This window comes from Loxodonta africana, chromosome 25, assembly GCF_030014295.1.
Source record: "Loxodonta africana isolate mLoxAfr1 chromosome 25, mLoxAfr1.hap2, whole genome shotgun sequence".
Classification (NCBI taxonomy): domain Eukaryota; kingdom Metazoa; phylum Chordata; class Mammalia; order Proboscidea; family Elephantidae; genus Loxodonta; species Loxodonta africana.
In genome coordinates, this window is record NC_087366.1 from 60,680,998 (window position 1) to 60,707,380 (window position 26,383).

A 26,383-nucleotide genomic window follows, 5' to 3' on the forward strand; every position below is an offset into this window, starting at 1 on the left:
TACAATAGTTTTAAAGTCAAATATGACTATGTCTTTATGAAAATAACAACCTGGAAAGGATACAGAAAAAAATTTAGATATTTGTGAATGTCACAAAAGAGAAATATAGGATATTATGTGTTATGGGAGCATAAAATAAAGGCTCTTTCTTGTCTGAATTGCCAAACTCTCTGAAAGTGTAATGTTTAACTGAGATTCAGAACAATGAATAAAAGTTGGGTTGGCCATAGCATGTGTCTACATATGAGGACATGTGTTTGGGGTGGAGGCAGGACAATGGTAATGTTGATGGGATATGAGAGAAGGTGCTGGGAATAAAGTTTCCAGGTAGAGCAAACAGTGTTAAGTTCTGAATGTAGATAAGAGCATGGCATGTTTAATATGTTTAGATAAACCTACCAAGGCAGGAGACTAGGGAATAAGGAGCAAAGTGGTAGATTGAAAAGCTGGGTAGAGACCAAGCCATTTAGGGCCTTTTAAGCAACTACATTGGTGGTTCAGTGGTAGAACTCTCACCTTCCATGAGGGAGACCCAGGTTTGACTTCCAACCAATGTACCTCTTATACCGCCACCACCCATCTGTCAGTGGAGTCCTTGTGTATTGCTCTGATGCTGAGCAGGTTTCAGCAGATCTCCCAGACTAAGGTGGTCTATGAAGTAAGGCCTGGCAATCTACTTGCAAAAATCAGTCAATAAAAACGCTGTGGATCACAACTGTCCAATCCCCAGCCAATCATGGAGATGGGCAGCATTTTGTTCTGTTGTGTGTGGAGTCACCGTGAGCCAGGGACCAACTCAACAGCAGTTAATAATAAAAACAATGAACGAATATAAGGATTCTTAAGGGAAATGAGAAACCATTGAACAGGTGTCTTCACTTTAGTTAAACATATGTAGTAAGCATTCAATATTGGGTCCTGTGTTGGGTCTGTGAGGAGTTGAGAGGTAAATAAGGCTTATTTATCTTCTCAAAGAGATTAAATTCTTTGACTTAAAATTACTGATCTACATCATCAATTATGCTTGCCAAATAAATGTCTTCCATTATATTGGTAAAGCTGGCACAACTTTGCCATCTATATCCAAGCACTGTATGGGATCACAGTTTAAGAGCCCTGGGTGAGAATCGTGGAAAAGGTGTGGCAGTTTTCTTCCGTAAAGAGTTCAGCCTTAGAAACTCTATGCAGTATTTCTACTCTGTTAAACTGTGAGTTGCTATGGGTCAGGACCTACTTGATGGCAGTGGATTTTGATTTTGGGTCAGGATCTCAACTTCATGCATCCTGGAGACCCACTCACCTTGGCCTAATAGACCAAGTGTCTCCCAATATCCTTCCATGCTTCCCTCAGGGGAATTCAAGAGGCTGGCTGAGTACTTGCTGCTTGTGAAGCTGGGAGAGCCAATGATGGCAGCTGGAGAGAACAGGGGTGGAATGTTCTTGCCTGCTATCTTGACAAGAGTCTGTTAACTCCCTGGCCAGTAAACTGCAGGCCCTCAGGCACAGGGACTTGTGAGTGTCCCCTGGGATTGCAGCTTCTTAAGGGATGCTAACAGGTGAATAGTGAGTTGGCAATAGCATCCCACCTACGGTGATCTGGTAGCCAGAGAGAAAGGGGAATCAGAAGCCGTATCACAAGGCAAGGAAGACAGGGACTGGGCAGAAAATCAGCACACAATTACAGAATTGGAAATAAAATTTTTCCTTTGAAAAAATTCAGTAGGTGAAGTAGAGGAGAGACACTGTTGAGCCTCAGATGCGTAGGCCGGAACATCAAGAGGAAGAAATCTCTCAAAGTATGGAAAACATAGAAAAAGATAAAAATAAGATGAAGGATACCACAGATATTTAGAAGATTTTCAGGAGGAAAACAAATCACATGCACAATAAAAAGATTTAGAGAAAATATTAAATATAAAATAGGAGAAATGTCTGATTTTAGGAAGATTTTACTGTAAAGTGATTAAAAGGATTCATTAAGTGCCAATAAAAATTAAGCAAAACTAACACTTCTACAGGGTTGCTATGAGTCGGAATTGACTCGATGGCAACAGATTTTTTTTTTAATACTTCTATAAGACCTCTATGTGCCAGGCATTATACTGATTGCTCTTTCTATACATAAAGACACACACACATATACACTCATTTAACCTTCACAATAGCTCTGTGAAATAGGTGCTCTTATTATTCTTATTTTACAGGTGAGGAACCTGAGTCATGGAAGAATTAATTTTCCAAGATCACACAGTTAATAAGTGACCAAGCCATGAATTAAACCCAGATAATCAAGCTCTAAAGATCATGATTTTAGCTACAATGCTACAGTGATTTTCAACATGACAGAAGGACACTTTAGTGATATCCAGTTATTTAGAGAAAATACCATCCATGCACCATATTAGAGGAAAATATTTTAGCAAGGCTTCTAACCAAAGGAAACATGAATTAGAAATATAAAGAGGAGCAGCGATGGTGAATAATAAACTTAGCAATATTAAGGTAAACTTAAATATTTAATGACAGAATAACTATAAATGTGTTTTACAAGTGCCAAATAAGAATCTTTGGCATAGAAGAGACATTCCACAAGGGAAAAGAGTAATAATTGTTTGGCAGTAAAATTACTAAAAGCTGAAGGAGAAAGAAAAATGAGTGAAGGGAAAGTTTCTGAAGTATCAACTTAGTGAAGTGAGGAGGAGAGCAGTAGGGAAATAGGACAGGTTGCTATCTTGTTTTCATAAAATAGACAACAAATGTTTGATTTTAAATTTTGGAAAAAAAAGAAGTTAGCTACTAGTAGAATGAAAAAGTTCTGCAGAACACCCAGTTTAATGAGGTGAAAAGAGAATAAATAATACTAAATTATATATATAAAAAAAAAAGGAACCAGAACTATAAAATAGATGAATATCAATGAGAAAGAAGACTCTGGCTCTGTTTTTCCCCTTCAACCTGTTAATATCTGGAGATATTTGAGAAGAAGCCATATGGAGAAAAACCTTTAATCTTTAGCCTTGTTTATGGAGCTTTTAAAGTATACAAAGTGGGCTCGCGTTAATCATCATTCCTGACGTAGCCACTTTTGTTCTCATCCTGGCCTTACAGAAGACGCTAAGGCTGGAGAGATAAGTGGATCAACGAGGTCACACAGTGATTTAGTGGTAGAACTGGCGCAGAATTTAGTTTATTTCACTGAACGAAATTTTTGCTAGGAATGTGTCGTATTCCAGATACCGTGCTAGGCAGAGATGCACAAGGAATGCAGAAATTAGAAACAAACATCATGCCATCCCTGTCATTCCCCCATCTGGGCCAGCCTTTCCGATGATTTTGGAGCACACAGTCTCTGCTGGACTTGGACAGAGCAGACACAAGCGTGATCCAAGATTATGTACCATGGTGGCTACCTGCCCCTTCACATTTACAACTGGCCACCCCAACACGAATGTCCATCGCAGTTTCTGCAAGTGTCTCTCCGGGTTTCATTTCACCCCAGAGCTACATAGCTACATTTGTAATTAGAAAACTGGTCATCGAAGATTTTGAATATTTAACACTGTCTCTGTCTTTCATATACACACAGTCACACACAATCCAAGCATATGTGGCAAATATTTTAGAGAATTAATCCAAAATTGATTTTGCCAGTTCTGAAGCACCAGTTCTCTTCTGGTGTGGGTATTGTTTTGCTTTTTAAAGGATGTGATGATCCCTTAACACTCTGAAGAATGGAAGGGTAAAAGGGTCAAACAATACTTTAGTCAGCCACAGTATTATCATTGTGGTCCAGAGAATGGTTGTCTGAAAAGCCTTTCAATGTCATCTTTGTCATCAGCTTTACAGATATCAGATAGGCAACTGGCATAAGCTATGATAACAGAGTTCAGGGAAGCATTCATAGGTCATTGCCAATCATTTTTGCCCCTTACCCTTCTACATCACTGACATTAGCTTTCACAGCTGCTCTGTCCCTGCCCTCTATACCAAAATCCTAACCTCTGTATATACTTGGTAGGTCCCAACCAAGTGCTAAAAATATTTTTACATTAAAAAGCTGGGGATGGGGTATGGGGAGGGTTTAATGATGCCTGGCAGTTGAGTTTGTGTCTGGGATAATAATGTCTCTCCATAAAGCCAAAGTAGACTGTGTTTTCAGGAAAATGAGAGTAACTTATTTGAGAGATAGTAAGGTATTGGTTGAGCAGATTGCCTGAGGATGTATTTGAGAAAACTTGATCAGATATATTATACTAAATGCTCATGTGTAATGGTCTTGATGCTATCTAGGTATGAAACAATGAGCTCAAGCTAGCAAAGACCGTGTCCTTTTTTACTTCCAAGGAATTTATGCTCCAATTAAAGTTAACTGGTTGTGTTTGCTAACTTTATAATGAAGACCCCATGCATTTCCACACAAAGAATTAGTTGAAACTGAGGAATGGGGAGAATTTTTAGTATTCTTCCATTGATTTTCTTCCTTCTGGGTAGGGGTAAGAATGAAACTTCTTAAACAATGATAGTGCTACCCCAGGTTTAAGGAAATATGGACATTGGTTTTATAAACCTCCCACTGGCATTACAATTATTTATAATTCCAATACTTCAGGTCCCATCTGGCAATTTTAAGCTAGATTCTTCTGTTTTTGCCTTCAAATGAGGAGAAAATTATCTAGTGAAACCCTATTGTACTTTTCAAGGAAGTAATTATTTTCTTATAATGTGTCTTTCTTATTAGGCTATACAATCCAGTGAGGGCAGTCTGACTGGCTTTAGCACAGTTCTTGGAATACAATAGATGCTCAAGAAATAAATTTCTGTTGACATACTGACAGACTTAACAACTATTGGTAAAATACCACTACTCATAGTTGAAGAAAATTACCCATTTTCTGGAATAAAAGTTACAGCTCTTTCATGGTTATTAACCAGTTTAGTTCTTATTTGTTTTGTTTGTTCAGTACTTTGACACATCAGAAAAAAATAAAATGATTGTTTTTGAATTACTGTTCCCAAATCCATTAAAAGTAATCAAATTTTGAATTGTGAAAACATCATTATCAAGGAATTTTAAAAGATACAGGCTACATAGTTTAACAGTAATTTGAAGTCTTTGTGCACTTCGTTTTTTTAAATCCTTGAGTCATGAATTTCTTAGATAACAATGTAACCCTAAGTAGAGGCCATAGATGTAGAAACATGTTGGTTTCCAGCCAATACATTCCACTGAATACATATTTAGGGGAAGGGAAAATATTCTTAATAATATTTCAAATTAAAAATGTGTTTCTACTTTATGGACTATTCACTTGGAACCATTGCTAAGAAACACAATATGGAAGTTACTCCAATATTTAGTTGCTGTGTTTTTTGTTAAATCTAACACTTGGCTATAATCTGCCCATTATTTATTTGGTTAATTTCAATTTTGAATACAGTTGGTCAGATTATATTTTACTGACCAGTAATGACCCATGTTACCATTTATATATATTTTCTGCTCAGTAACATTAATAGGAAATTCATATAAATTTCTGGTTCCATTCTGAATAACATCTATTTATCATGTCTGATAGTTTCCAAATTGGAAATAAACAAAACAAATCTGCAAAGATGACAGCAGAATTGATCACAGAATTATTCTTTCAACATTGGTGGGATAAATAGCCATAACATAATCATCAAATAATATTCCAAGTTTCTCTAAATATAAACCTAGTTTGGCACACCGAGCCTGTACATTATGTACTTGAATTTGTCTCCAATAAATGTGATTTCTGATGTAGAGAACTATTAACGCTTCAGATTGTTGCCAAACATAATATGAAGAACCACTTACTCAGGCACCTGATCTTTTCAATGCAGCATCATTTGTAACAATTTTAACGCTAACTAAGTACACTTTGATGAGACAGCATTTAATAAAATGCTCATTAATTTCATCATTAGCAAGGGTATGCTAAGAAGTAAGCCAGTTTCTTATGTCACGCCCAATTAGCATCCCATGCTAGTAATCCCATTAGTATTGTTGAATTCACTAATGGAAAAACTAATGGGCAAGCTACCAGGGCACATTAATTGGGCACGACACCAGTTCTGGTTTTAATTATTAAACTACGATAATGAAATGTGTGTTTGTAAAATATTAAAATGTTGAAATAGGGTTGAAGAAAATAAAATAGAGCACATAAAAGAAAGAGATACAAAGAAAGTCAACTTACAAAAATTCAAGGACTAGAAAATGGACTTTCTAGCTAAATGAGTTCTCTGTAAAAGTCGTGATATTGTCCGTGTGAGAAGCAGACCACTCATACTCACAGAAAATTACAAACTGTCTTTTGGTGACATAAAATTCTGTATGTCACACTTGTTGTCATGCCCTGTGTGAGGCCCCATGGGAGCCAATTAGTTACATAGAATGGACATGTTATGTCACTGAAGCAATTTTAGGGAAGTATAAACAGAAATGTTTAACTTAAAATGGTATGATTAACACTGCATTTTTTGTTACGTAAAACTTTAGCTGTAATACATCAGATAGTTATAGTTTTCTCTTTTTAAAAAACTGTATAACAATTATGGTGACATAACATGAAGAATGTAACCAATGTCACTGAACTGTACTGTAGAAATTGTTGAATGGATGTATGATCTGCTGTGTATATTTTCACCAAAAATAACATCAATATTAAAAACTAACAATGATAAAAAACATAAGCCTTTTGTATTTTAACATAATACAGTCATTCCTTGGTATCTGGGGGGATTGGTTCCACAAACCCCACAGATCCCAAAATCCTTGGATGCTCAAGTCCCTTATATAAAATGGTGTCATATTTGTGTATAACCTGCGCTCATTCTCCCATATACTTTAAATCATTTCTGAATTACTTATAATACCTAATACAATGTAAATGCTATATAAATAGTTGTTATACTGCATTGTTTAGGGAATAATGACAAGAAGAAAGTCTGTGCCTGTCCAGTACAGAGGCAGTTATCCTAGGCCTAACTATATAGTACATGTCAAGAACAACACAACATTTTTTCTTCCTGAAATTTTCAATCTGTGGTCGGTTGAATCCACAGACACAGGACACAAAGATACAGAGGACCAACTGTACTTTATAAGAAAATAACTATATTTTCCCAAACAAAAAAAATTAGGGAGAAAAGGGGCATTGCTTTATATTTTTGCAAATCTCTTTATGTCTGCTTAATAGATACTGGCTTATAAACAAAAACGATATAGAAAAATTTTGAAGAGTTTGGTGAAGTATTCCAGGTAATTTAAAAATATATTTTACCTAACCTTATTTTTAGCTTTTAATATTTTTTGTTGCAATAATGTTCATTATTGCTAAAGAAATCAACTTTATTTAGAACTAAACTTATTTTCTAAAAGTCTAGATTTTCATCTAGAAGGTGCAGAGATATTTTCTGATTGTTTCTTCTTTATCAGTAGTAGTATTAAGTGATGATGTGGCAAAACTGAACTATCTTTTGTGTAGTCTTCTTGTTTATTAACATTGAAAAAGTTTGTTGTTGTTGCTGTTAGGTGCTGCCTAGTTGGTTCTGACTCTTAGCGACCCTTTGTACAACAGACTGAAGCACTGTCCGGTCCTGCACCATCCTCACAATCATTGCTATGTTTGAGCCCATTGTTGCAGTCACTGTGTCAGTCCATCTCTTTGAGGATCTTCCTCTTTTTCGCTGACCCTCTACTTTACCAAGCATGATGTCCTTCCCCAGGGACTGATTTCTTCTGATAACATGTCCAATATATGTGAGATGTAATCTCGCCATCCTTGCTTCTAAGGAGCATTCTGGTTGTACTTCTTTCAAGACAGATTTGTTCATTTTTCTGACAGTCCATGGTATACTCAATATTCTTTGCCATCACCGGAATTCAAAGACATCAATTCTTTGGTCTTCCTTATTCATCATCCAGGTTTCGCATGCATATGAGGCGATTGAAAACACCATGGCTTGGGTCAGGCGCACCTTAGTCTTCAAGGTGAAATCTTTGCTCTTCCATACTTCAAAGAGGTCTTTTGCAGCCAACTTGTCCAATGCAATGCATCTTTTGATTTCTTGACTGCTACTTCCATGAGTATTGATTGAGAATTCAAGTAAAAAGATATCCTTGACAACTTCAGTCTTTTCTCCATTTATCATGATGTGTCTTTTTGGTCCAGTTGCGAGGACTTTTGTTTTCTTTATGTTGAGGTGTAATCCATATTGAATGCTGTAGTATTTGATCTTCATCAGTAAGTGCTTCAATCCTCTTCTCTTTCAGCAAGCAAGGTTGTGTCATCTCCATTATGCAGGTTGTTAATGAGCCTTCCTCCAATCCTGATGCCATGGTCTTCTTCATGTAGTCCACCTTCTTGGATTATTTGCTCCACATACAGATTGAATAGGTATGGTGAAAGGATACAACCCTGACACACACATTTCCTGACTTTAAACTACACAGTATCCCCTTGTTCAGTTCGGACTACTGCCTCTTGATCTATGTACAGGTTCATCATGACCACAATGAAGTGTTCTGGAATTCCCATTCTTCGTAATGTTATTCATAATTTATTATGATCCACACAGTCCAATGCCTTTGCATAGTCAATAAAACACAGGTAAACATCTTTCTGGTATTCTCTGCTTTTAGCCAGGATCTGTCTGACATCACAATGATATTCCTGGTTCCACGTCCTCTTCTGAATCCAGCTTGACTTTCTAGCAATTCCCTGTCTAATCATATTGGACTGAAAAGTGGTCACTTGAATATACATATTAAGATGGGAGGTTTCTCTTCTATTTCTTTTTCTCTGCTTCTTTACACTCACCTCCTTTTCGCTAATCTCTTTTCTTGGTGTCTGCCATTTCCTAGGTCTTATCCACTAAGGAACTCTTTTTTTTTTTTTTTGGTGAAAATATATACAAAAAACATACAGCCATTTAACTGTTTTTACATGTGCAGTTCAATGACAAAAGTCATATCCTTCACATTGTGTCATCATTCTCGCTGTCTCTGCCCATATTGCTTCATCACTCTTTACACAGATTCTTTCCACCTTAAAGTTCTCATCTGTGCTTTAGAATTGTTATTGTTAGGTGCTGTTGAGTCAGTTCCAACTTATAGCGACTCCATGTATAACAGAACGAAACACTGCCTGGTCCTGTGCCATCCTCACAATGATTGCTATGTTTGAGCCCATTGTGGCAGGCACTGTGTCAATCCATCTCCTTGAGGGTCTCCCACTTTTTCGCTGACCACTTCACTAAGCATGATGTCCTTGTCCAGGGACTGATCCCTCCTGATAACATGTCCAAAGTACGTGAGACAAAGTCTTGCCATCCTTGCTTCTAAGGAGCATTCGGGCTATACTTCATCTAAGACAGATTGATTGTTTTTCTGGCAGACCATGGTATATTCAATATTCTTCCCCAACACCATAATTTAAGGCATCAATTTTTCTTTGGTCTCCCTTACTCATTGCTCAACTTTCATATGCATATGAGGTGACTGAAAATACCATGGCTTGGGTCAGGCACACCTTAGTTCTCAAGGCGATATCTTTGCTTTTTAGAGAGGTCTTTGCAGCAGATTTGCCCAGTGCAGTACATTGTTTAATTTCTCGACTGCTGCTTCCATGGGTGCTAATTGTAGATCCAAGTAAAATGAAATCCTTGGCAATTTTTCTCCGTTTATCATTATATTGCTTATTTAATCCAGTTGTGGGGATTTTTGTTTTCTTTATGTTGAGGTAGAATCCATACTGAAGGCAGTAGTCTTTGATCTTTATCAGTAAGTACTTTAAGTTCTCTTCACTTTCAGCAAGCAAGGTTGTGTCATCTGCATATGGCAGGTCATTTAGGATTGTTGTTTAAGTTGTTTAGGATTACTGTTGTCATTTTGATTTCATATACATAATTCTTTAAGAGTGCAATACTCAAGGAGAGCTTTTCTTTATTATTATTTATTGAGCTAAACTGTTGTTTAGTTTAAAAATGACTTCATGGGATAGTTTTGGTTCAACGATTAAAATTGTTTTCTGGGCAATAGATTTGGGGGTTCAGCTGGTCTCCATGGATCCAATAAGTCTGGTTTCCATGAGAATTAGAAATTCTGTTCCACATTTTTTCTCCTTTTGATGAGGATCTATCTATTAAGTCCTTGATAAAAAATCAGCGATGGTAGCCAAGCACTCCTCCATTTCTTCTGGCCTCGTGGCAAAGGAGACAGTAGTTTAGGGAGACAATTATTACACTAAGGAACTCATTTTAAACTATAACGCTGTTACCTCAGCTCAAGCTGTAACTGTTAGGTTTTAGACTATAGAGCACTGTGTACTAAGTTGAACCCCATACTTATGTTCAATTTACTAGTAACTGGCTAATATTTGTCATGGATCTCATTCCTCCTTGTTATTAGTAACTCAGTGAAAGTCAGAGAAACTTACTAGCCTGACAATTTCCTATCTTTTGGGATAAATTTTGGATATTTTATTAGTTTAAAATTTTTCTATTTCTGCCATGAAAATTAAAATGAAAAATTCTGCAGTAGGAAACCCATTACCTTTCTGATGAATATAGGTACTCAAAATGCAAGTGTCTTTGGAAGAGATCTGATTCCAAAGAGAAGTTCTTTTTAGATTTGGCCACTGCGGTGTTCATAGAAGCACATTGCAGAAAAGCCAGAATGATGCTAAAGATCAACTTTAACTTTGAGTTCTATTTGAAACTTATACATGTTTGCAACAGGATCATAATGTGAAAATTGGAAAATTGTTTATAATAAACACGTGCACAGTTTTATTTATACTTATTTCTTTACTTTTCCCCTTAAGGGATCTTCAGTGGAAGTTACAACAACCAATGATAATGATAAACAATATAGTGATGGCAAATGGCATGAAATAATTGCTATTCGGCATCAGGCTGTCGGCCAAATCACTCTTGATGGGCAGTACACAGGTAAGAACTTACTTGATGTATAAATGGTTCTATTGATACGTTGGTGTTGCCATACTTTTCTGTCGTTTATATTTCCATGTCTCTTCTTTCCCCTTCATCTCCACTCAATTTCATCTAAATTGCTGTTGAATTTGCCTTCTGGGTGCTTCTACAATGATGCCTGACAGGCAGTTTCTCATCCATGCCGGGCTCTAGGAAAGCAAACATAAGAGCAAACGTACCAGTAGCAATCTTGTGTCTTTGATAGTGTTCTGCAATTTGCAAGGGATTTTTACTTCTCTTCTCTCATGTTACTTTTGACCTTCGGAAGGCAAATGCAGTAAAGTAAAGCAGTGGTTATCTGCCTTGTAGAGATGAGGACAACAAAGCTCAGAAAAGGTAAATAGAATATTCCCAATTTATGCAGCTGGTAGCAGCATTCTTAAGACACATACTCTGCTTTTGCAATTCTTAGTATTCTTTCCGGTCCACCCTATCTGCCATCTTCCTGTAATTATAAATTAGTTACAGTATCTGTATGATGATGCATGTTTCATTAATTCATTCATGAAATATATAATTTAAATGACCACCTATTATGTGCCAGATATTCTTCTAGGCCCTCTGGGTGCAAAGAGCAAACAGCTTTTGCAAAACTTACTTTTAGGGGAGAAGGGAAGAGATAGAATGAAGAAATATCAGACAAGTATCAGGTGGAAGTAAATTCTGAGAAGAGAACAGTAAAGCAGGATAGAGGGAAAGGTGTGTGCGTATGTGTGTGCATCTGTGTGTATCTGTGTGTGAATGTGTGTGCGTGTGCATGTGTGAATGTGGGTGATTGTTACAGAAGGCTTCTATGATAAGACGACATTTGAGCAGAGATCTGAAGGTGTGAAAGAGAAAACCACGCAAATATCAAGGGAAAAATTATTTAGGTCAAGGAAACAACAGGTGCCAGGCCCGAAGCTGGAAGTTTACCATATATGTCATGTCAGGCTTAGAAATCTTAACACAGCCAGGTCCAAGGCACCTTCTGGATCTTAACTCCTGGTTGTTTGCACTAGCACCTAGCCTGCTATTTATCGCTCAGGAGCACCTGGGGATTCAATGTAACTAGAGAAGAGAAGAGCTCTGAGAAGGGAGGAGGTCTAGGCCATTCCAGCATCAAGACATATAGCAATGAGGAAGAAAAGTAAGCAGGAACAGCCATTGAGATAAGAGGATAACTAAGGGAGAACAGTGTCCCAAAGGCCCAGGGATGGGTTTTATCCTTTGCTAAATTTGTGGAAATAGATTATCCTCCTGAAATTGGATCTCACCTCCTTTGCACAGGTTCCTCGGGCACCCTGAATGGCAGTACTGTTATTGGAGATAACACAGGAGTTTTTGTTGGAGGGCTGCCACAAGGCTACACCATCCTCAGGAAGGATCTTGGTGAGTTTGGTAAAGGTATAGAATTGTGTATTGTCACTAAAATTTAGAAAATAATCAATTCATATTATTTTAGAATCTGAATAATACTATTGTTTTCGCTCTCAAGCTATATCTCCTATATAATTATGTTTAAATTTTTCCTTTAGGTTTCTTCTTTGCTAAAGGGACCATGTGTTACTTGTATTTACTGTCAGTGCCCGGTATTTCATGTATAAGAGGAGTTCATTGAACTTTTGCTGCATTGAATTATACTAATTTCAGTCAAAGGTGTCCTATTCAGGACCTTGTCTTTTACACAGACTTTTCTAAGAATTTTAAATATAAACAACCCAGAAATGAAAAACTGTGAGCTTGATTTACACTTCAAATGGAGTGAGCAAGGTCCCCTGAGCGCTGACTGTGTGGGGTACTAAACCAGGCCCTCCAAAAAAACCAAACCCCATGCCGTTGAGTCGATTCTGACTCATAGCAACCCTACAGGACAGAGTAGAACTGCCCCATAGAGTTTCCAAGGAGCACCTGGCGGATTCGAACTGCCGACCTTTTGGTTAGCAGCCGTAGCACTTAACCACTACACCACCAGGGTTTCCGGAAACCAGTCCCTGCATACTCATAAATGAATAAAACATGGTCTTTGCATAATGGAAGATACAAAAATATAAGCAAATACCTCCAGCCCAATGCCATAAATGCTATAATTGAGATATGGACAAAGTATTTCCCATAATTTTAGGACAAGAGAACAAAAATGCACTCTACACTAATAAAAACAAATATGAATAAAATTAACCTCATTCAGAAAAAGTTCACCCTTCCAATGTCTTGCCAATGATTCTAGCTAGGGTGTCCTCATCAAGAATAATATGATGCCCCAGGTTTCTTCCAGGATGTTAAAATGTAACTAACTTAATGGACCTAGTTAATTATAATTTGTTCAAGGATTGTGGTCTTCAGGGAATCAAGATGCAGATCAAAAGAAGAAAAAATTTTCATCGCACCTTGGCGAGGGATACTTCCAAATCCTGAAGACTGGTTAGAAATGCCTCTAGAGTAGAGAGGGTTTTCATTCTTTTACCTTAGACTGGTAGAGAACCCTCTCTAAACCATTCACACAGATGCACACGCAGCCTCACATGTACGCTCACTCACATTCACAGCCTTTGTCCTACTTCTTTGCCCATTAAGCAGACTTGTGGGCTATGGCGGGTCCAGGTAACAGAAGGAGAGAATACCCTGATACAAGTACACTTCCTAGAGTGGGCGTGTCTCCGTTATAAGTAAACAATTTGCCAGTGTGTTGGCCTTGTAACAGCTAGATTGCTGCTGAATAACTTCCCTAGAATCAAGTCATCAACACAAAAGCTGAGAACCAAGCTTTGGGCCTATACATAAAGATATTACCCTTATGAAATATTACCTGAACAGCCAGTCGGGTGCTTGCTCCTCAGGGGGCCCTCTCTCCCTTTCTATTTTTTTTTTTTTTTTTGCCCTCTCTCACTCTCTTATTAGCTCAGTTTCTTCCTCCCTTACCCTTAATATAACCCTATTTGCTATATGAATAAGCCCTAAATCTCTCTGTTCTGGAGAGTTCTGAAATTCAGTTCAATATTATACTAAATATTGAATCCTAAATATGAAATTATTAATCACTCAAGCAACAGAATGATTCATGATGATGAGTAAACTATAAAGTACAATTTAACAGAAAAATTTCCTTCAAATCTTTTCCTTTTTAAAAGTTGTTGTAACACTTTTATTTTTAAAATTAGTGGCAGATAACAGTTTCCTGGTTAGCTGCATAAGGCAATATTCTTGGTTATACTGCAAAATCAGGATTTTCTCATAAACCTCTGTTTCTGCAGATATGATGTGTGAACCAGGGCTGCACCTTGTAAATGTCACCAGTTACCTTAGCTGATGAAAAAAAAATGAGGTGGTGTTTATTATAGTATATGGGCGGTGAGAACTGTTCTCTAGTTCATTGATTCTAAGGGCATGTAAGATTACTGGAAAAGAATCTTTAAAAATACATATTTCTTGGTATCTATCAACTCTTGCAGAGATAATTCAAAAGGGTTTTGTGGGCTGTCTCAAGGATGTGCTTTTTATGAAGAATTACAATCCCTCGGTCATCTGGGAACCCCTGGAGTGGCAGAGTTCTGAAGAGCAAGTTAATGTGTATAACAGCTGGGAGGGATGCCCTACTACATTAAAAGAGGGAGCCCAGTTCCTAGGATCGGGTGAGTTCCTAAAATAGACATCAGTGGTTGCTTAGCATGTATGTTCACACTTGGCGAAGTTCAATTTCCCTAGTCCAGTTACTTGGACCTCCTATGGACCTGGTATACACAGAAATACCTAGTTATGGCTTGATGCAAATAAGTATATTCTCAAAGTCTGCATATATGATATAAATTGTAAAACTCATAAATATATGCTCATGGGTGAGATCTCTGGTGGCCCATGACAGTTCTCGGTTTGCTTGAGTTGGTGTCACAAAGGTCTCTCTGTAAGTATGTTGTTTGGATATCAGAATGCCATCTTGCTTAGAAAGATGATTTAAAGTTTTGTTTACCAGCTTAATCCACGAAGACCTACTTATGCCATTTTAAAAACCAAAATCCTGTTGCCATCAAGTTGATTCTATCTCATAGCGACCCTTAGGATAGAGTAGAACTGTGCCGTAGGATTTCCAAAGAGCAGCCGGTGGATTTGAATTGCAGACCTTTCGGTTCGCATCCATAGCTTGCTGTGATTCTTAACCACTGTGCTAACGGGGCTCCATTCCATAGCTGAACAATATTCCGAAAAGTGAAATTTTAGCTCTGTAACGGTTAAATAGGCCGTTGAGAGAGATCTGAGAATATAATCACCGTCCCTGCCATTGTTTCAAAGGCTTCAGCAAAAAGGTGTGGTGTGGTGTCCATGGCACATCTCCCCACTCAAAGTCTCTGCCTTGGCAGCCACCCAAGATGAGGCCATGGAAAGGAATATGATGGGTTGGTAGGCAGGCCTTGTTCTTCAAATAAAAGCCCACCTCTGCCTCCTACATTTATAAGTAAGTTGTTTAGTTATTATGTTGCTTAAACTGCCTTTGGAACACAGATCTGAACAGTATCATAATCTGTGCACTTTTTCACCGCTCTTTTCTCCTTCTTGGCTAAGTTCCTCTTAGCCAATGTAACAGGTGTATCAACTCATTCTGCCACTTCTGTGCAATTACAAGAGGATATCTTAACACTGATTTGCATCTTCTATTGTGAGATTTACTCAATAAGACTATACGTTTTAGAGTCGTATAACACCCTTAGGATGGTGGTGATATTACATTGTTCTCAGGTGCAGCTGAGATGATTTTAATGTAACAGGGTAGAACTGCCTGTGGTGTTTCCTAGGGCTTAACCTTTACAGGAGCAGGTCACCAGGTCTTTTCTCCTGAGTAATGGCTTGGTGAGTTTGAACCACCAACCTTTCAGTTAGCAGCAGAGTGCTTAACCACCGTGCCACTAGGGCTCCTTGATATTACATTAGACATACTAACATGTACACTCTCTTCTTTAAAGGGTTCCTGGAGCTTCATTCATATATATTTCATGGCGGAATGGACTTTGAGATTTCCTTTAAGTTCAGAACCGACCAACTGAATGGATTACTTCTTTTTGTTTACAACAAAGATGGACCTGATTTTCTTGCTGTATGTTAATTAAAGTAAATTTACACTAAAATGTCAGACCCAACTTAAATATATATAAAGCATGTGCTAAGATTATACTCAGTTGAGGTTTCTTTGCAGATTTATTTTTATGTTCATTTTTTCCCCTCAATTAATTGTGGAGTTTTGGAATTCTGTCAGTTTATGTTTTAGGATCATGATGATTTTTCAAAATGACAATTATTACTGTTAAAATTTTAATTCTACCAAAACAGACTACAAAGTAAGGAATTAAGCCAACCCAACTTCGTTTTGATGGTGTTTTAGGATTCCAAGATGTTTTCATTTTATCGATTTTGTACATTTTTAGATTATATAAAGTCAATTTTGCTGATAAGATAAATGGCAACTTATCCCTTTATAAGGCTTATTAAAATTTCTGCTTATTTAATGTATTTATATCTCCCCTTGTTTGTTGCTGTCCTCCCCACTCAGTATAATTTCTGTGAGTTCAGGGACCATGGCTGTCTTCTTTACAGTTGTATCCTCAGCACCTGACTCAATACTTGACACTAATTAAGTACCCAATAAATACTGTTGAGTGAGTGAATGAATGCACGTGTGAATGAATGTATGTCACGGCCACCCTCGTCAAACATTCTGTCATCATCTACCTGTGCATGAACCCTGTGGAGGATGTAAAGGTAGTCATCAATTGGCTCCTCTTCTTGAGAAACATACGTCTCCGTTGAAAGCTCTCAGGTCCTGCTGTACCACCCTTCAGACTTCTGTGTTTCTCTATTCATTGCCTTTTGAAATGTGATAAAGTTCCATTGTAATAAATAACAATGTTGATTTAGGTAGCTCTAGTAAAATAGCTATTTAAAAATCATTACTTTTAGACAAATATATATTGAGTGCCTACTATGTGCTAGGCTTTCTCTTTGTTGTTGTTAAGTGCTGTTCAGCCAGTTCCAGCTCATAGTGACCCTATGTACCACAGAATGAAACACTGCCCAGTCCTGTGCCATGCTTTCAATTGTTGTTATGCTTGAGCCCATTGTTGCAGCCACTGTGTCAGTCCGTCTCCTTGATGGTCTTTCTCTTTTTCGCTGACCCTCTACTTTATCAAACACGATGTCATTCTCCAGGGACTGATCCCTCCTGACAACGTGTCCAAAGTATGTAAGATGCAGGCTCGCCATCCTTGCCTCTAAGGAGCATCCTGGTTGTACCTCCTCTAAGACAGGCTGTCTCTTTAGGCACTTCCCATACAGCTGTGGAGGAAGTAACCCATTGCCATAGAGTGGATTCCAACTCCTAGTGGCCCTATAGAACAGAGTAGAACTGCTGCATACAGTTTCCAAGGGGCTGCTGGTGGATTTGAACTGCCAACATTTTGGTTAGCATCCAAGCTCTTAACCACTGCACCATCAGGGCACAGGAAGTAGACCTTCATAAAGCTGACATTCTAGTTTTCCATATCTGAGGACTCAGGCTTCTCACAGATTACCTCTCAACATCATCTCTTCTGGTTATTCTGAGTAACTTCAATATATATGACCATCCCCTGAGCTTGTTATCACTCAGAATGTTACACAGCTACCATCTCAAACCTTAAAACCTAACTTTATACCCTTTCAGCTCTCTCGCCCTCTCATTTCTCTCTCTATTGAAACCATTGGATATTAGCTCACTTTCTCTTTAACTTACTTGCTTACTACCTTATATAGGTAAGAATACAGCTCTTCAACCGTATTTATACCAATGCCCTGAACTTATTTCTTCAACTCCGCAATCCTGGATCACTCCAGTCATCTACTCTTCAGTTGCAATAGCTAGATAGTTGAGCACTATAGGAGAACATACACAGGCAAGATGATTAGTGAGGCTCTGAATTTTGGGGTCACCAGGTTTTCATTCAATAATATGTATTGTTTATAGGATTTGTTGACAGAATAGATGTGGAAAGTGAACAAAAGAGAATGTGGACTCTCAGGATCTGGCAAACTCCACAACTTTAAAGTCTTTAGATCGTCCTTCACTCTCACAGTAAAAACAAATGTATCTCCTCAGCTTCTAACCTTTCTACCTGCAAACTTTACCATATCTGAATCAAGCCTGGCTTCATTCTGTCCTGACTCAGAGGGAAAAAAGTACAGTTTCCATGCTGACAGCCAAAGTCAATCATTCTCTTTTATTTTAGATTCTATTCCTCCTCCTGCAAGACCTTGTTCTACAAATTACCCCCTCTTTGTAGTTCAACTGTTCTTTCTCCCTTGACTCTTCCCCTCAGCATGTGAAATGGTTGAGCTTCATTCATCTTATTTGTTTGTTTATTTTACTTAGAAAAAACCCTCTCTGCTGTATTTTCCTTCCCTTACAGCCATGTGCACTGAAAGTGATTACTCTTGTTATTTCATTTTCTCGTCCCACTTCAGTCCTCAAAACTGTAGATGCAGTTCCTGCCCCTACAGCTCCGCTGCAAACCAATTTTATAGTCATGCTTCCCAATCTAGTGGGTAATTTTTAGCTCTTATCTTATTTGATCTTCTTGTGTCAGTCTCCTTTTTTTCTTAAAATATTCTTCCCTACTGACTTCCTAAAATACTGGTTTCCCTTGATGCTTATTAAATCCTTCTGGCTTCTCTATTTTCTTTTCCAACTTAAAGAACTACTTCTACTCTACCTTCACCTTAAAACAATTGGTCTTGCCAAAGATTCTATATTCTTTCCACTCTTTTTTACACCAATCATATAATCTTGCTTATCTCATCATCAGCTTTCTCCATTTTACTGACACATCCCAAGTATAGGTATTTTTATGTTAAAAAACCTCAGTTCCTCCTGGATAGTTTACAGGTATTTTATTTTTTTCTTATAAACAATGTTTATATATAGACAATAACAACAATATCCAATATTTCTTCTAATGCTTTTTGTACTATGATGATGGTGAAATGCCCCTTTAATTGCCCAAGGAAGATTATGGATGTCTTTGATTTCTTTTTAATTCATCTCAAACATTCAACTTTCCAGTGACTTTCCTGATGAGTTGCTTTGTAAAATATCTCTTAAATTGAGTTTTCTCTGTCATCTCCATTGTTATCATTATTTTAGGCTTTCATTATTTTTTCACAATTGTCCTTATTTTCTAGTAGGTTCCTTCGATTTCAGTCCAAATTTTATTTCCAGTATGTACTACTTATGAATGTGAGAGTGAACTTTTAGAGCAAGATAATTGTGCAAAGAATATGGGCTTTGGTATCAGACAGATATAGATTTAAAATTTAGTTCTGCTGTGCGTCGTAGTTCAATCATGTATACGAAACTCATGGGCACGCCAGCCTAAAGCAAAGACAGAAGGCAGGAAGGAACAGGAAAACTAGACAAATGCATACAGGGAACCTGGGGTGGAGAGGGAGAGAGTGTTGACACATCACGGGGTTGGCAACCAAAGTCGCAAAACAATTTCTGTATTAATTGTTTAATGAGAAAATAATTTGCTCTGTAAACTGTCACCTAAAGCACAATTGAAAAAAAAAAATTGGTTCTACTATTGCCTACACACTCTCTGGAAATAAATACACTTAACTACTTAGAACCTTAGTTTCTTCACACATGAAAAAGAAAGAATACCTACTTGTAGAATTGTTGTGAAGGTTAGAGATGATTAATGTAAAGTAGTTGGTTCAGGGTCTGAAATATAGCAAATGCTCACTGTATACTAATCACCACTATTGTTACAATGAAAGTTGATTATTTCATTCCTCTATTTCAAATTTTTATTGCTTACAAGAGAAAAATGAACTTTTTCCCCGTATCGCTCAAAGTCTTCCAAAATCGGGCCTTTATATACCTGCAAGACACTTTCTGACTCACCCCCTTTCCATATGTACCCTTTGTCTTACCTAACTTAGTACTTTTTCACAAACCCAATGAGCTCTTACATGTCCCCATGCCCTCATACATGTTAATCCCCCCGCTCAGAGGGTCCTCCATGGATCTCACATACTTCCAAAACCTTGCTTCACACCTTTCCCAATTCCCAGGGAACAAAGGACATACCGTTTCTCTGCTCCCATTGTACCCCATCCCTGTCTTGGTTGCGGTATTCCCCCATGTTTGCCTCTGCTATTGGAGAGTGGGGTATTTGAGAGCAATGTGTATTTTAGAGCAGCAGATGAATAGAACTTAGCAGGGGCTCAGTATTAATTGAATGAATGGATAAACGAATGAACAACTGCTTACCTGATATACTTTACAATAATGTTTACATAAAAAGTAATTTTTCTCTGGCATTACCTCATTTGACTCATAGCAACCCTATAGGACAGAGTAGAGCTGCCCCATCGAGCTTCCAAGGAATGCCTGGTGGATTCAAACTGCCAACCTTTTGGTTAGCAATTGTAGCACCTAACCACTATGCCACAAGGGTTTCCCATTTGACATGATGTATATCAAAATTTTTACATGTTTATTTGACTTCTAACAAAATAAGAACATGGTAAGAAAAAAGATTATTGTGTAACATTTTGAAGGAAAACATATGGAGGCATTTCCTTTACCATGAGAATTTGAATAAAATATGTTCACATTAGAAAATGGCACATTAATCTAAAAGAATACTCATAAAAGCAATTATGTTATTTGGAGATTTAAAACAATAAAAAGCTGAAATATCGAATTGAAATACATCTTACAGACTTGAAATTGTGTTCACCAACCAGTTAAAATAAGCTTAATCAAGCTTGGCATTTCATTTTTTTATTGTTTTGTCATATTTCCCCCCCAAATTAAATTGATACATGAAGTAGTATTTTCTCATTTTCTAAAACTAGAAAAAAAATAGTCATAGTTCAAGCTGTTCTTTTCTCTTCAATTATTCAGCCACCTAGAGTAGAGTTTAATGTTTTAACTATGTTGCCCCCAAAACAGTGTTTAGGGTAACACCATATTGCATCACATAATGTAATCAATACTGGGTAAAAATTTGTTTGACTCAATACAACCTTCTCTGTGTCAGTTACAAGCTTGTGAAGTACTCTATTACATGTTACTGCAGTTCCATTTAGAATGAAGTGGAACATTTTTTTATAGAGTGCTTTCAGCAAAATTTCTTGCTTTCCTTCAAGAAATTGACCTTTTGCTCTCTTCCAAACTCTGATTCTGCAGTCTTCATACACCCGTTTTCTTTTTTAATTTGAAATACAGGTGGAGCTGAGGAGTGGAATATTGAGCTTCCTGTTAAATACCAGTTTTACCTTGACACAAGTGGATCTTCAGCTGGGGCTGTCCTATTGTGATGGCAAGTGGAAGAAAGTGATTATGAAAAAGGAAGGCTCAGTCATCTTGGCAAGCATGAATGAACTGACAGAGCGTGTGTTACAGTCCAGGGCTCAGCCTCTCATGGTGAACTCCCCAGTCTATGTTGGAGGGATCCCACAGGAGCTGCAGGACACTTACAGATACCTGAGTTATGAACAAGGTAAACTCCACCTGGAGGAATTCACAAATTAATACATATCTGGTCCTTCTAGATTTTGGTGGTTCTGTGCGTCAGTACAGCAATAGAGTCAGGCTGAAGGCAGTACCCAGCCCTTCCTTTTTTTTTGAGAGAGAGAATTATTTTTAAGTCCTTAAAATAGAAACTATTTTCAAATAGTTTTGTCTCTCACCCTTAAAAGTATACTACTATGCCTATTTTATAATCAATATATTTACTCTAACATGTCTTCATCAAATATAATTGTAATTAATATATATAAATATGTAAATAATACATTTTTCATGTTTTCTTTGCAAATGTATGTGGTACTAGTTCTTTTGGATAGTGATCATTATCTGGAGTTCACATAAGAATAAGCTGGTGTATACAACTAGGGAGCATGGCAAGTAAATTCACTGTTTTCTTTTGTCTGATACAAATACTACGTGTCTCTACGTTTTTTTCAATTGAGTTCTCATGGGGTAAAAAAAAAAAAAAAAAAAAGGACGTAAGAATTGGTTTAGTTGAGTTCCAAATATACCTGTGGACAATCCATGCATTGTTGCTTATTAATAACCATCAGACAAAGGAAAAATGCTTTACTTATAACTAAAGCAGGCATTTAAACTCATATAAGTTTGAATATAATCAGGTAAATTATTAATATAAAAAAGGCATGGTTCTGAAAGCTTTAGTTGAGAGTAAGAGAGTCAACTCTTCGGAAGGAGCCCGTGCGTTTGGTGTTATTATTTTCATCCCCATTGGACAGATGTGTAAGAATAGAGGGGAAAGTAACGTGCCCAAGGTCACACGGCAAGTAAGCAGCCAGCAAGCCTAGGACTTGGTCTCAGTCAGGCTGGTGTAGAAGCACTTTCTTTATTACAATCCAGTATTCTCTTTTATGGGCATTGGCCAATCATTTCTTTATAAAGTGATAACAAGTACAGAAAATTCCAGCACGTGACCAAGCATGCTCCCATGTAGAAAATGTTCTCTACATATTTAAAAAATTCTGTACCTTGAATGGTTAAAATTTCCAGGAAAGTCGTTGCCTATTTGGTAAGTACATAAAGATTTAAATGCCTTTGAATAGAAAATATATGGGAAACTCTGAGACTTTCAGAAGGGTACTAGCATGGAGTTAATGAATAACTGGGGTGTAGGACAGTAATGACATTTTCAAGGCACTTAAGATGTAACAGCAGCTAAAAATATTACATTCTTATAAGGGCTTCTCCAGGATTTCAGGTTTCTGAAATTAGAAAGAGCTTGCAAACCCTTTGTATGCAGGAGACTACTTGATCTTGTTTACATCAGGGAGGGAGGAAAAAAAGAACAAAAATAAAAAACAAAACTCTGCGTATCAAGCTTTGTGCTTTTCAAAGGACACCCAAATCCGTTAATATGATCATTCCAGCTATAGGGACCTGCCTAAAACTGGAGTTGTAAGATGAGGATTACAGAAGTTTAAACATCACCAAAGACCCACGGAGGATAATTTAGCCTACAAAATGCTAAATCTATGACACTGAGAGATTTTATTTATGGGTAATACTAAGTTTTTATCACGTCACTATCTTCCGAATCACTGCTTCTCAAAACACTGACAAAGTATTGACGTGTAGCAGCTGGAATATAGCAAGAACTCAGTAAAATTACTGTTATTATTACTGTTGAAGATGCGTACTAATCACCTGGAAAAGGTGTTAGAAACGCAGCTTTTCCGACGCCGTCACCTAGGACTCTGACTCAGACGCTTCGAGAAACACGGATGGATACTAAGAAGACTGCAGTGCAGAGGCACTGTGTACGTGTGGTAAATTGCAATTAAGATGAATCACGTGCACAGGATGTATTTTTCCAATTGGTTATCAATGGTCTTAAAAATCTTTCTGCTTCCTTTTGTATGACTCTTAATTAGCCAGGTCCGCCCCCACCCCGAGGCTCTATACTGTGATATTAACACTATTTTTTCTTGTCCTTTAATATTATAATCTTCCTTTGACTCAAATGCAAAATGGATTTTCCTCTTTGTCTTGGAAACACTGGGCAACACAATTTGCTGGAAATGTATCACCTCAGCTCATTAGAGTCCATCTTAGGACTGTCACTTAGGTCTAGGTTGGGAAGGGCTGGGTCAGGCATGTGGGCCCACAGGTTATGTTCTACCCAAAGCAGCCAGCTGAGAGGGTTCCCATGGGGCTGAAGCCAAGCCTGGTGCCTGGTACAGGACAGCCTCTTCCAGAGGAACGACTACTGAGTTTCTGATCAGTCAACTGAGAGCTCGGGGCCACTTTTTTTTTTTTATTTATTGTGCTTTAAGTGAAAGTTTTCAAATCAAGTCAGTCTCTTGTGCAAAAGTTACACACACCTTGCAATGTACTCCTAGCTGCTCTCCCCCTAATGAGACAGCACATTCCTCCTCTCTACCCTGTATTCCCCGTGTCTCTTCAACTAGCTCCTGTCCCCCTCTTCCTTCTCATCTCACCTGCAGACAGGAGTTGCCTGGGCCACCTTTTAATAAATCGAAGGCCAGGAGCAAGGTGTGTCTTTTGTTGCTCTTCACAAAGGCAGAGGAGCTAGAAAGGGAACAGCCTTGGCGCTCCCTCCCACAGACATACATTTTCTTCTCTTTTCCTTCTCACATTCTGTTCAAAACAATTTTTTTTATTGTGGTAATATATATGTATATATAACAAAGTATGTGTTGTCTGAACCATTTTCATGTGTACATTTCAGTGACATTGATTACGTTGGCCACGTTGTACAGCCATCACCACTATCCATTTCCAATTATTATTTTGGGGGGGATGTTTCTGGGTGGGAAGTTGGAAGAATGGTACAAGCCTCATCTGATCTCCCTCTCTGGCTTCCTGGTGCTGAGGACAGCACAGTGAGGAAGCAACACAGGGCTCAGGCACCTTCTCCCCCAAGACCCAGGCCAGAGTACCCCTTCCTAAGGAGGATTAGTACTTACGAACGTCACCTAGAGCTCTGTGGACCTTTTTATTTATCTCTGAAGTAAAGGAAGACTGTCTCCATGGCCTGTCCCAAATTTAAAAAGCCACCTCATGAATTTTACTTTTGACATATAACAGTACTGACATGCCCTGTTCTTTCAAAGATCCACTTGCAATGTTCTCATTTTGTTGGTAGAGAAGTTAGGGTACAGGGAAGTCTGGTAACTCAGCTGTGTGCCATCAGAAAATGACTGCTGGTAAAGAAGTTAGAATTCTTAGCTTCTGACTTTTCAAGCATATGTTTTATATTGAGCTTCATTGCTTTCCATTCAATTCACCAAACTTATTGGGTGTCTACTGTGTGTCAAATATAGACCAGCGGTATTGTTCAGGTGGACCTAACTGAATGTGAATAACAGCAAAAGACATTGAGAAGGAAATTGGCTGCAACCTAACGTGCTATAAGACATCATGTAAATGCTGAATAGAACAAAACGGTCACTGTTACAATGAGCTGACTTTACCGTTAAACGTTGCGTTGTCTTATATTTTCATTTCCTGCTGATGTGCTTTGATGATGAAAAGAGCTAATCAGGTGTTTGGGGCCTTTTCAAACATGACAGTGTTTTGTTCAGAAGGAGTATGTGTGTGCTGCAGCAACCCCAAACTCAGCCCTATTTGTCCCTTCTATCTATCACACTTCTGTGCGGTTTCCCGAGCGGAGTACTGTCAGGCCTCATTGAGCTGATCTCTGCTCTTCCCTGGCCCACTGGATGCCCTGTGGTTCTCTTACGAAGAAGTAGGGAACGCTCCAAATCCACGTCATTCACACTCTCTGTTAAACGTAACAGAACTGCACTACACTGCGGCCGTTGTCGAGTCAACTGTGTAGAATGTACCTTCTTTCAGAGCCCCAGGGAGCCACTGTTGCCCAGGCTGAATGCTGGTCCCCTTCACGCTGACGTGAATGGGAAACTGGTGACCATTTTGTGTATTCAAGACTATGGAGCTTGGTGAAAATGGTAGAACACAGCGATAGCTCTTCTGCACACTTATTTAACTGGACGTAAATTCTATCCCTCTGAAATAATTACTCTGCCTTTCATGCCACTGTCTCAGAAGCCTAGTATATTTTGAGACTATTGTCATACCTGGTATCCTGCATAAAACGCTCAAAGTGTGTTTTTCCTCAATGAGCTTGTTGAATAATCATGTTAATTCAAATATCCTTTTTTGGCACTTGAGAAACACTGACTTTTATAGGTTATTTCACTTCCCAGAATTGACATTTGCATTATATACATAATTTATAATTGTCTACATTTTATTTTATGAGAAGAAACAGACTAGGAAGGTAGACCCAAAGAGGTAAAATAAATGCTTCTCCGTACCAAAAGTTGAATTATAATTATCAACGTGTTTTTTTTTCTCAAAGTAACAGAAATGGATATCTCATTGCAATATTTCAACCCAATAAAAAAAAAGTGTAAAGAATTTCCCAAACAAGACTTGAAAGTTTAACAATTGTATGTAAACCCCACCCCCACCCCATCAAAACGTAGTACTGCAGAGGACAAAAATGATCGGTAATTAATGACTCAAGCCCTTTATGTGTTACTAATCCCTTACTGTTTGCTAGGTTTCGGTGGCTGCATGAAGGATGTTAAATTTACACGTGGTGCTGTCGTTAGCTTGGCGTCTGTGTCCAGCAGTGCTGTCAGAGTCAATCTGGATGGATGCCTATCAACTGACAGTGCTGTTAACTGCAGGGGAGATGACTCCATCCTGGTTTACAGGGGAATGGAGCAGAGTGTCTATGAGAGTGGTCTCCAGCCTTTTACAGGTAATGTGGACGTCCTCCAAATCCAACGTTACATGCCTCCTACACATCCC

General features: G+C 38.0%; 1 protein-coding gene across 1 annotated transcript in view; it reads left to right on the forward strand.

Moving 5' to 3' along the window:
* Window positions 1-26,383, forward strand: part of USH2A (usherin) — an 894,134-nt gene that overhangs the window by 361,711 nt on the left and 506,040 nt on the right. The window contains exons 22-27 of the mRNA XM_003419876.4: window positions 10,851-10,977; window positions 12,289-12,390; window positions 14,451-14,630; window positions 15,954-16,084; window positions 21,257-21,530; window positions 26,130-26,333. Of these exons, the coding sequence (XP_003419924.2) occupies window positions 10,851-10,977; window positions 12,289-12,390; window positions 14,451-14,630; window positions 15,954-16,084; window positions 21,257-21,530; window positions 26,130-26,333 (1,018 nt within the window). The remainder of the gene's footprint in view (window positions 1-10,850; window positions 10,978-12,288; window positions 12,391-14,450; window positions 14,631-15,953; window positions 16,085-21,256; window positions 21,531-26,129; window positions 26,334-26,383) is intronic.